General features: G+C 39.3%; 1 protein-coding gene across 1 annotated transcript in view; it reads right to left on the reverse strand.

Annotated features, from left to right (window-relative positions):
- Window positions 1–4,112: 4,112 nt before the first annotated feature.
- The window catches only part of LOC122795001 (uncharacterized oxidoreductase YjhC-like), a 1,313,984-nt gene continuing 1,305,855 nt past the window's right edge, over window positions 4,113–12,241 (reverse strand). Inside the window, exon 9 of the mRNA XM_044063588.1 lies at window positions 4,113–4,367. Coding sequence (XP_043919523.1) covers window positions 4,113–4,367 — 255 coding nt within the window. The remainder of the gene's footprint in view (window positions 4,368–12,241) is intronic.

Consider the following 12,241-nt stretch of genomic DNA (forward strand, 5'->3'; position numbering starts at 1 on the left):
CCACACAGAAGGCGCTCCAGCCAAGAATCGAACGGGAGAACCTCTTGCTGTGAGGTGGCAACGCTACCGCTCCACCGCCGTGGCTTCTTGTTTCTATATTCAAGTAATATAATTAATTGCAAGTTGTTTTTAATTGATTAATTGCCTTATTTAAAATGAGTATATAAGCTTTTGTTAAAGGGTGGTTTATTTTGTCTGAAGAAGTCTGGTGATGCTCACCAGACGAAAGCGCTTACTTCTGTGTAATAAATTTTCTTTGGGTGCTATTTTCCTGGTTTCCAGCCTCGTGTGCTTATTTTTGGATTATCAGAATTTTAAGAATAGAGCATGGCAAAATTTGTTCATGTTCCAAGTATGACTGATGTTGATGAGAAAAGAGCTGTTGTTAAGTATGGGGCAACCAAAGACATTTTTCTTTTTATGTGGGAAAGAGGGATATTTTGCAAATAATTGTGATAAAAAATGTTATTTATATGGGGAAATGGATCATAATGTGAACAACTATAAAGAAATATGTTATAAATGTAAGCAAACAGGGCATGTGTGGATGGATTGTGAGAAGGAGACGAGGACAGAATGTGAAACTGAACAAGAAAATAGAAATAAAAACAAAATACTACAATTAGAAGAACAAGAAAGTAGTGCGGCACATGAAGAAGAAAGTTTAGATAATATTAAAAAGGGGAAAGAGAAAGGGAAAGTGGTACAGAGATCAGTGATGAAGAAGATTTAAACTGGAAAGTGATTAAGAAGAAAAATTCACTATGGAACATTTGTTCCTATTTGGAGGGTAAAACTTCAATAGTTGATCATACTACTTTTGTGTGTTATTATTACGTTAATAGGTTTTAGGTGTAGTACTGGAGTGTGTATGTTTTTTTCTTTGTTTGAGGGCTTTCAATAAAACAAAAAGTTTTGTAAGGTGTGTCATAGGCTCAAATGGATAGGATAAGAAACAACTGTATAAAAGATCAACCTGCCAAACAGTGTATACATGTAACACAAAAGCTGGAATTAGACATTTAACAAAAAGCTGTAACACATAAATGGTGGGAATAATAAATTGTTAATACAATGATACTTTCTGTAATGTCTTTAAATGTCAATGGTCTCACAGACAGATATAAAATGTAGATTGCAAATAGCTATGCCACAGGAGACACCCTTGGAATGAAATGAACATGTGAATTTGATAAAGAAAGGTTTTTCAGGATGGATATTCAGTGGAATAACTGGGACAAAGGAAAAGAGGAGCACTTGTATTAATTGCAAGAGGAGCTCCAATAGTGATAGAAGAGGATAAAAAAGATAACAATGGTAGATTTGTAGTACTAAGGGGCTACTGGCAAGGGAGGAGGATGACACTGGCAGGTATTTATATTCCACTAAAAACTGCTATAATGGAGCTTAAGAAAATCTGGGAGAAATAGTCAGGTTTCAGTAAGGAATATTAATTATAGGTGGGGACTGGAATTTGATTTGCAGCACTGAAGATGTGTCTGGGAGCCCCATAAGGGAAAGTATAACAAAGAAGGGTAAACTCTTCAAGAAAGTTATGAAAATATTTGGTATGGAAGATGTGAAATCAGTACTAGTTGTTTGGAGTGAATTTACATATTATTCCTCAAGATACAAAAACTGACCTAGGCTAGACAGAATTTACATCTCACAGGAGATGTGCATTTAACTGAAGGTCTTGATAAGTACCAAATAACTATTTCAGATCATGCACCAATAATAATTAAAATAAAAACACAGTGTAATGAAATAAAAATGAGACAATGAGGCTTTCACACCTTTCTGTTGAAAAGAGAGAAATTTATGGAATGAGTGGTTGAGTGGTGGAAATTATTCAGGAGCTATTAGAGAAAAGAGAAATTTCTTCTGAAAATATAGCAAGGGAGTGGGATAAAATTAAAGTGGCATTTAAAATAGGGTCTGAATAAAAGAAAGGGAAGTATGGTTAAGAAGTAACAAGAAATATTTAGAGGGAGTGACAAATGTTAAAAAATTGCAGAATAGGGAGAGTTTCACAAAACAAGAAGAGGAGCAACTGCAGAATGCTAAATGGAAAACAAGGAATTACGTTGATAATATAAATGCATTTAGAAGGACTTCTGTTGAGCAACTGATTTTAATAATAACTCTATAGTGTAAAAACTTTTAGCACAATGACTCAGGCAACAGAAAGTAGAAAGGGCTGGCACCAAGTTTAGGGAGCCTGTAACAAGGAAGGTAACGAGATCCTGTTGACGTATTAGAAATATTTTGGAAATTCTATAAAAGTCTGTATAAAGCAGAGAAATATGGAAATCAAAAACAAAAAACGAAGGTGCAGTGTCAACCAGCTACACTTGCAAACAATAAAATTAGATGTCATGGATGATCCGCAGATGGTTTGAAATCCGTTTAATAATGTAATATTAAAAACACTGTGTAATCCAAACAAACAAATCCAAACTGCAACTCAGGAAACAAACGAAGGCTCAAGAACACAAAGTCTCCAAAGCAAAAAAAAGTAAAAACAGGTTTATTACTTTGCAACTAAACAGTATGATACAAAAGTAAACGGTTAAGCGCTTTTCGTCTTAATTTAGAAGACTTCTTCAGACCTACAACAGTAGCACAAGTGTTCACTTTAATACAGACCACATGGTTGTTTCAAAAAGCATTAACCAATGGTATTGCATAAATAATTAAGTAATTAAGCTTGGACACATGACATCAGCAACAAGTCAAATACAAAAACAGCAACTGTGAAAAAGTGTAAAGAACAAAAATGTACAGCTGCTTTTGTGTACAAATAAAGACACATTAAATCACTGCATTTAGGTGGGCAGAGTGTATGATAAAAAATGATGAAAAAACTATGGAAAATATATATATAAATGTAAATGTTTATATACACATTGTTGAGTTACAAGAGCGCTCCAAGTGGACTAAAAGAGCGCTGCACTCAAAATAAAATAAAATACAATAAAATAAGAGAGTGCAATTTCAACTTTAACCAGTGTTGATCGACTCAACTGTAATGCTTTCACAAATCACCAACAAGGGTGAAACAAGCTTAGATGTAAGATGAGACATATTTTTAAAAGATTTAAAACATGATGCGAAAACCTGCATTCTTTTACTCAACTACAAATAGAGCTGTTTAAAAGACTTAGTTAGACAAAAGACTTGTCTAGCACATTAGGCTCTTTAATTTCAGAATATAGGGAATGGAAGTGACTTCATTCAAACCTGGGGGGTTATAAGAGTTGAGACGCAGTTGCCAAATCAACTCCTGTCTTTCCAAAATTAGATGATTAGAACCCCGTTTTAGATTAACAGTAACCTGACAAATCACTCTAAAGTGAAAATGGTGTGTTGGGTGTTCAGCACAATGCCTTGCCAATGCGTTAGAAAGTTACTTTTTTCTAATATGGTATGTGTGCTCATAAATCCTCTCTTTTAGTTTTCTGTCCGTCTTATCAACATAATATGCTGGACAGGCTACACAACTAGCCAGGTAGACAACGGATTTAGAGTTACAGTTAAATCTACCATTAGTTTTTACCTTAAAGGAACCTGCTGTGAATTCTGTCCCTGTTGCTATATATCTGCAATAGTTACAGTTTTCACATTTAAATGTACCACCATATCTACTACAGTTCTGGGGTTCCATTTCTAAGATCTGTTTCAAGTTCCTGTTCTTCCTGTAAATAAAAGATGGTGAATTACTCAACTTCTCCAAAACGTCTGGTTCCATCATGAAGATGCTCCAGTTTCTTTTAAATATAACCTCAATTGCTTTGACTTCCAAACAAAATGAGGTGACAAAACTACTTGAAATCTTTCTAGTGGTTACACCTACTGTTTGTGTACAATCATGATTTATATTAGTGGTTACTTCCAAATTCACATCCTCTTCTGAGGTGACTGACCTAATAGTAGGTCTAACAAGTGGTTTATAAAACCCTTCTCTCCTTTTGTTTATGACTTCATTTACTAAATCAAGGACCAATGTGTCTGGGTAACCTCTCTTTAGAAACATAATTTTAAGTGTCTCATATTCTTCAAGGAAAGTCACTTCATCAGTCACCATCCTTGCTGCATGGACAAGTTGTCCTTTAAGTACAGATCTTTTCTGATGTATAGGATGGCAACTTGTGTAAGTGAAGCATGGTGTTAGAATATGTGGGTTTACGGTAGATCCTGGCTACATAGCGCTGTTCTTCTATGTTCTTTTTTAACTCAATGTCTAAATACGTGATGGAATTCTCATGATATGTGTGGGAGAGATCATCTTTGAATATAGAAGTACAAAATAATATACGGGAGCGACCGGCTGGAGGTAACACACCACTGGTGTCTCTTTTAAGAGACTTTGATAAAAAATAATTCAAGGCTAAAAAGCTTCAACTGGAGATGCGCTATTTTGAAGAATGTAGGAAGGAAGGTGTTGTGTCAAAAGGTCTTCACTTGTGGCAATACCCGTCGGGGGTTGGAAGCAGGTACACCTTTTTTCAATGACCTTACCAATTTATTTGATAAGCATGGTCTAGAATTAATGGGTTTAATGTCCAAACATTACAACTCTACTATTGATTGTTTGGCAACAGATATTTCAAGCTTAGATAAGAAAATCAAGGAACACCCAGATTTCCTGAGATATCAGTTTGAATACAAAAGGGTGTTCAGCTCTATCAAACAACAGATATTGAAAAACACTGAAATCAAGCTTATAGGTTCATAGGTAGATACTAGGCTATCTGCCCTAGGGCATTTATAAGCCTAGCCAGAGTGTATTTGGCTTCCACCTCCCTATTAGATTAGCCTACTGTGCCTCTGTAAAGTAGGTCACAGAAGGTACCCTTTAAGATTAGTTTATTTTGCCTCTGTCTAGCAGGGACACAGAAGAGATCCCAGGGGTGAATTTGCGATTTCCCATCCACGCGTCCAGATTTCGCTTGAAGAGGGTCAACGAGGGGCTATGTCTAACATGAATTGGGATTCTATTCCAGAGTGAGGGGAGCCTCTGGGAAATGAATCTGTCCTTCCAGCATGTCCTATTTATTTTTGTGCTGAGGTTTAAGTCCCTGGAGCATGTAGCTCTAAGGGACTCGGATTTTTTGAGGTGGAGCATGTCCATTAATTCTGGGTTTGACATGGCTTTGTACATCAGGCATAGATCACCTCTGAGTAGGAGGTAAGCAACTGAGTAGAGCTGGAGTTTCTTTAGTCGAGCTGCATAGGACATCTGTTTGTAGCCCATGACCCTCTTGGTGAGGTACTTTTGGGGTCTCTCCAGTTGCTGCAGGTGTCGGGTAAGGTACATCCCAAAAGGGGCATTGTATTCAATTATGGGCCTGATGAGTGACGAGTAGAGGGGCACAATGACCTCTCTTGATCTAGATGCGACCCCTTTCGTGATAAGGTGGGCTATATAGAAGGTCTTTCTAACCACTTTGGCAACATGATTATCAAAGGAGAGATTACTATCTACGTTGGTCCCCAAATCTCTAATTACTTCTTCCAGATTAATGAATTACCACCTATGTGGTAATTTGTGGGCACCTTGTTTTTCCCAAAGGGGATGACTATGCACTTTTTAGCATTTAGCTTGAGGCCGTGGCTCTGGCACCAAGCATCCGTCTCTGTGAGACCCTTTTGGAGGATGCTTGTGTCGGCTGGAGATTCGATTATGGCCCCCAGTTTGCAGTCATCTGCGAACTTTGTCAGCCATAATCCCCCCCGTGTTAACCTGAACCTCAGAGAAGTATATACCGAACAAGAGAGGTCCCAGAACTGAGCCCTGTGGGACTCCACTTGTAACTGGTTTGGATTTGGACATGGCACCTACGATTCTGACCATGTGGGTTCTATCCCTGAGCCAGTTTGCAACCCATCTTGTGATATAGGGGTTGATATTTAAGCTGGTAAGCTTATTTATGATGCCCGAGTGGGGTATTGTGTCGAAGGCTTTTGCGTGGTCCAGGTAGGCTGTGTGGACTACCTTGCCCTCATCTATGGCTTTGGTAACTGTTACAAAGAAATCAACTAGGTTTAAGAGGCAAGATCTGCCCTTAACAAAGCTGAATTGGGTAGGGTCCAGTGTCTGGAGGCTCCCAATGTCTTTGTTTATGAGTTCCATGATAATACGCTCCACAGCTTTACAGACCAGACTAGTCAGGCTTATGGGGCGATAGTTTCCGGGGTCCGTTGTGGCACCACCTTTGTGGAGTGGGGCCACTGTAGCTGTACGCCATTCTTTGGGTACATATCCTGTATTAAGGCTAAGTTTGAGCAGTGACTTAATGTGAGGGTTAAGTTCTTCTTGAAGCTCATGTAAGACACAGCCTGGGACACCGTCCGGTCCCATAGATGCTGTGTTTTTTGCTTTGGAGAGGGCAGATTTCACCTGTGCATCTTTGATGTCATGGAGGTTACATTCAGTTGGGATAGGCATTTGCTCCTTTGGGGGGGAAGGGAGGGAGATGTTTGCACTGAATCTGTCTGCCAGGATGTTGGCTATGTTTGTACGTTTGGTATATTTTGTACCGTTATGCAACAATTCAGAGCATATCTGGGAGTTTCCACCCATATTCCTGACATAACTAAAGAAGGCCTTGTGATTATCTTTAGTGTCTAGGGCAATTTTTCTTCGAAACTGGCCTTTGATGATTTTATGAGGGATCGAAGTTTCTTGCTAATACTGATCAGAGATGCCTTCCCTTTTTGGGATTTTGCTCTGTCATGTAGTAGCCTTCCCTTTTTGGGATTTTGCTCTGTCATGTAGTAGCATCCTTCTTCTGTTGTATAATTTATTTATGGCCGGGGTCCACCAGACAGGTCTCCTGTTTTTGGAGGAGTGAGTCTTGGTTTTATTTGGGATAGCACAATCCATGCATTCCTGCAGGTGCTCATAGAATGCATTTGTAAAGATTCTGCGGATTGGGCTGTATTATCCTCTGGCCCGGGGGCTTTGAAGGATTCCACCTCAGTCTTGAGTCTTAAAAAACTAAAGAGTGATATTAATGACTATAAGAACGGTGTTGCTCACCCTAAACTGCCCCCATCCCAGTCTAGGAATTTTTCAGATCAACCAGGAGAGACTTTAAGAAGTCAGGAGAGAGGGGCTCAGGTTACAAACTTTAACCAGTGTATAACAGAAAATTTCTCTAACCAACAAAGTAACACTGTCCCTATTGATGAAGTTAGGGAAGGGTACTACACCTCTGCCCAGAGTCAAGATAATAGGGCTCAAAGTGGTGTTTCAAACAACATATATGACCAGTCTTCTTTTTCCAACAACGGCCAAAACCATCGACCCAAGTACAATACGAGGGCGAAAGGAGCCAAGAAGTAGGTAACCAAGTGGAACAAATAAGTATTAAACCTACCATTCTGTTTAATAGAAAAGGTGAATTTAAAATTTATAACTTCTCTGACTATGACACTGACCCTAGGCTTTGTGATGTTTTTAGCAGGGGTCTAACTTTTGTTCCAGATTACCACTTTAGACTTCCTGATACGTTAATTGATCTAAAACTTTTCACCTGTAAACTCAATTTAAACTTGATATTTGGCAAAAAAAGTTCTGTTAACAACAGCCTGAGTGTGTCCAGTACCTTCAACCCAACAATGCACCCATTGTTGGGTGTTTTTGAACATTTATGTGAGTTTGACCTTAGGCACTTGCAAAAAAAACAACAAGAATAGTGTTGGTACACTAAACATGTATGCTGGAGAGAGGGATATCCTGAGTTTAACCAAAAGTCTTCCTATCCATTTTTTTAAAACCAGACAAGGGAGGTGGACTGGTAGTTATGAATTTAAGTGACTACAATTCAAGAATGCGCCTGGTCTTGGAAAGTGGTATATATGCTGAATCCAGTGTCAATGAGATGAACGGGGCTTATAAAAAGGTTAATTGTTTCTAAAATGATTTATTCATCGAAGGTATGATAGACATGGACATATTCAATTACTTGTCTACACCTAGCCCGAAAATGCCAACATTATTTGGGTTGCCGAAATTGCACAAAGACCAACAAAATCCACCCATGAGGGCCTTAGTCAACTCCCGAGGGTCTATCACATACGCAAGTGCGAAGTACATTGATTCTATCTTGAAGAAGTATGTCGAAAAAGAAGAACAAGTTTGCAGAGACTCATCGGCATTTCTAACGTCCATTAACAACAATGAATATGATGAATCTTTAATGTTCTTAACAGTAGACGTGGTTGACTTATATTTCTCTATTCCCCATGAGGAAGGTATTGAGAGGGTAGTCGAGAGAATATTAGTGCATGGGGCCAACAGTAGAGAAATTAGGTTATTTCAAGAAATCATGGAAGTTATTCTGACTAACAACTTTGTAATGTTCGACAATACGATTTACAAACAATAAATTGGTGTGGCTATGGGTTCACCATGTGGGGGGAGCTATGCTGGCTAGCTGGAAACATAAAAGCATTCTTTTGGATAATGAGTGGTCTGACAGAATAAAGATGTAGATTTTTGGATGACATTTTTATACTGTTTAAGGGTACTGAATCTGAAGCCCAGAGTTTTGTGCAACATCTTAACAGCAGCACCAGTTTTTTCAAGTTCACCCACACGTATGAGAATTTCATCATGTATTTTCCTCAGGTAGACAGCAAATGTTGGAGGTGTGATGGGGAAGAAAGAAGTAATTGGGAACATATTTTCTGGGAGTGTAATGAGTTGGCAGACTTTAAAGATTTCCTGCAGACAACTCTATCAGAGATACTGGGTGAACAAATTGGTGTAACTAAGGAAATTATTTTTTTGAGCTATGATACAGAATCAGAATTGCCTAGACATAGTAAGGCCTTGTTGAGTCTAATTATGGTGGTTGCCAAAAAAGCAATTACTACAAAATGGAACTCAAAGTCTAAACCAACTGAACTAGAAGTTTTGAATATAGTAACAGAGATAAAACAACTGGAACTGGGATCTTTAGGAAACTGTAGGAGCAAATTACATAAGAAAAAATGGGAATTGTGGGAATAACACATACAGGGGAGGAATGAAGTTTAAAAGAAGGATTTGAATGAGCTACGTAATGTTTGGTTGACATTGGCTGGGTAGATTACAAGTGATGTATAATGTCTGCAACAAAAATGATGTCAATACGGTTTGTGATGTAAAATGCTTACAACTAAGGTTATGTCAATAGGGTTTGTATTAATTTATATACATGCATAATTGCCTATATCATAAATGATACTTTAATATATTTCTTGTTTAAAAAAGCTGTGTTGGCTCAAAATTCAAAGCTGTTTCTTTGTGTACTGTTATGTAAAGGGGAAAGCTTTCGCTTCTTTGGGGCCATGATCCCACTGAGCTTTTTGTAGTGTGAAGGTGATGGAGACATAACCACTGAGAGCGACGTCAGTAACAAACTGAGCTTTGCAAGCCAAAAAATATGATACTGGCTGACCCGTGAAAGGAAGATGGAAGGAAAACAGGACCTGACACTCAAAAAATGTCACTTTTTAAAAAAAGATTATGTTATCTCTACTATTTCTTCATCCTTGTGCAAGAAGTCTATACAACTAGTGTTACAAATATGTCAGAGTCATGGCAAAAAAGTCATTAAATGTTAAACTTGACAGTATTTCTTATTACTTACACTCTAAAATGGGACTGTGATCAGACTGACTAGACTAGGCAATGTAATCTCATCAACTATACCCCCGCAATGCATTATAGGCGAGAAAAAGAAGTTATGTACTTACCATAACGTTCCATGTTTGTAGTCCATCTCGCCTAGATTCTTGCTGGATAGGTTCGGAGCTGATTCTTGGCTCCGACTCAGTCGATACTAAAGCTCAAGAGCTTTTACTGGCTCAAGACTAACCCCTATCCCATGGTGCCACACTGCAATTCCCCAGATCTTGTTTGCAAGAAAGTAAATAGGTACATAATAGTCAGTAAACTATCAATAAGAATGCACATACAAACAGAACACTCTGTATTACTATCCATGCCAGGTGGACGGACAACTACAACCAGGTCAGACAGCATAATGGATAGTCCACCAGTTCCTCCAGGAAACAGGAAGGGGGAAAGAGGGTGGGACTACAAACATGGAATGTTATGGTAAGTACATAACTTCTTTATGTCATGTACTCCTATCTCGCCATAATTCTTGCTGGATGGGACAGCATCCCTAGCACCTTTATCTTGGGTGGCTCAAGCAAACAGACTCTTCAGCACAGTGGACCCAAAGAATGACCTGTCCCAGGAGGCCAAATCCAATATGTAATGAGTAACAAAGGTATGAGGTATTGCCCAAGTAGCTGCTGCACAAATGGTATCAATTGGGAGTTTTGATCTAAAGGCGTATGAAGTTGATACTGCTCTGGTTGAATGGCCTTTTACTTTGGCTGGTAATTGTTTGCCAGCAGCTATGTAAGCAAATGAAATGCAGTCTGAAAGCCATTTAGACAAAGTGACCTTAGAAACAGGCAAGCCTTTATTTTTGTCTGAAAAGGAAACAAACAATTGGTCTGATTTTCTGAATTCTTTAGTCCTGTGCAGGTAAAATCTGAGAATTCTGTGGACATCCAATTGGTGTAGTCTGTATTCTGATTTATTAAGATGATTTGAGAAGAAAACTGGTAGTTTGATAGTTGTGTTGAGATTATGCTCTGAACATACTTTAGGAAGAAAGGAAGGGTTAGTTCTAAGCGAAACTCTATCCTTGTGGAAAACAATGTAAGGAGGTCGAATGGTGAGGGCTTGAAATTCTGAAACTCTCCTAGCAGAAGTTATAGCCACTAAGAACAATGTCTTCCAAGACAAGAATTTCAGATCCAATGAAGAAGAGGGTTCAAAAGGTGGAGAAATTAAAGATGTAAGAACTAGGTTTAGGTCCCAGGGCTCCTGTGGTTGCCTGATTGGAGGTCTGTGAAGGAGGACCCCTTTCAAAAAGGTTTTGCATAAAGAGTGGGACATGATTGGATTTTCCATGTAGCCAAAATGATAATTAGAGATGGCAGCTAACTGAACTCTAATAGTAGCAGCTGCAGCTCCTTCATGAAAAATGGATGCCAGGAAGGACATGATAGACTCCATAGGAGCTGAGTAGGTATCTATGCCTTGGTTTGCTGTCCAAATAGAGAAACTTTTCCATTTACTGGAATATAATTTCCTGGTGGAAGGTTTGTGGGAAGAAATCAGAATGTGTTTGACTGTGGGGGAAAAGGAAACACACCTGGCTATTCGTGGAACTGGAGCAGCCATGCAGTCAATTTCAGGGTTTGGATAGTAGGATGGAACTGCCCTGACTGATAAATCAGGAGGTCTGGAGATAGTTCCAGAATCCATGGTTCTTCCAAGAGATAGGGCCTCAGGAAGGGGAACCAAACATGGCAAGGCCAGTAAGGAGCAATGAAGATCAGGGTACTCTTCAAAAGTTTTGCTTTCTGAATCACTTTTGGTATGAGAATAAAGGGTGAAAAGCATAAAGGAGTCCTGGAGGTCAACTGTGGACCAGAGCATCCCTCGGTGACATCCCCGGATGGGGAATTAGGGTAGAGTAACTGCTGCATTTGGTGTTCATGTACATGGCGAATAGGTCACAGCAAGGCTGGCCCCATTTGTGAAAAATCTCTTCCGCAACTTCTGAATTCAGGGACCACTCGTGAGGCATCAGAATTGCTCGATTGAGTTTGTCTGCTATCACATTGGACTTCCCCGGAATGTGCATTGCTACCAGAAAGCGTTGAGTGTCCATCGCCCATTTCCATACTCTTAAAGCCTCTTGACAAAGTGGGTAAGATTTGGTTCCCCCTTGCTTGTTTATGTACCACACTTACAGACATGTTGTCTGATTGAATCGCAATTGTCCCAGTGGGAAGAGAACTGTGAAGTGCTTGCAAAGTGTATAGCACTGCTCTCATCTCCAGAACATTTATGTGCAAGTGGTTCTCGTGATCCTGCCAAATACCTTGGACCGTCATTCCCAGATAATGCCCTCCCAATTTGGGAGGCGTCCGTGGTCAAGACTGCATTTTGTTGAGGGGGAGCAAGTGGGCGACCTAGATGAAGTTGATCCATATGTAACCACCATGTTAGATCCTTCTTGCAGGAGTTTGTGATGAGAATTTGGTGAGACAGGGGGAGATTCTGCATTGACCACTGGGCAAATAGTAGTCACTGGAGTACTCTCATGTGCAGATGGGCTGGAAGAACTAAGAGAATGGTAGAAGCCATATTCCCTAT

The sequence above is a fragment of the Protopterus annectens genome, chromosome 2.part1, assembly GCF_019279795.1.
Source record: "Protopterus annectens isolate FY-2018-M chromosome 2.part1, PAN1.0, whole genome shotgun sequence".
In the NCBI taxonomy this organism is placed as follows: Eukaryota; Metazoa; Chordata; order Ceratodontiformes; family Protopteridae; genus Protopterus; species Protopterus annectens.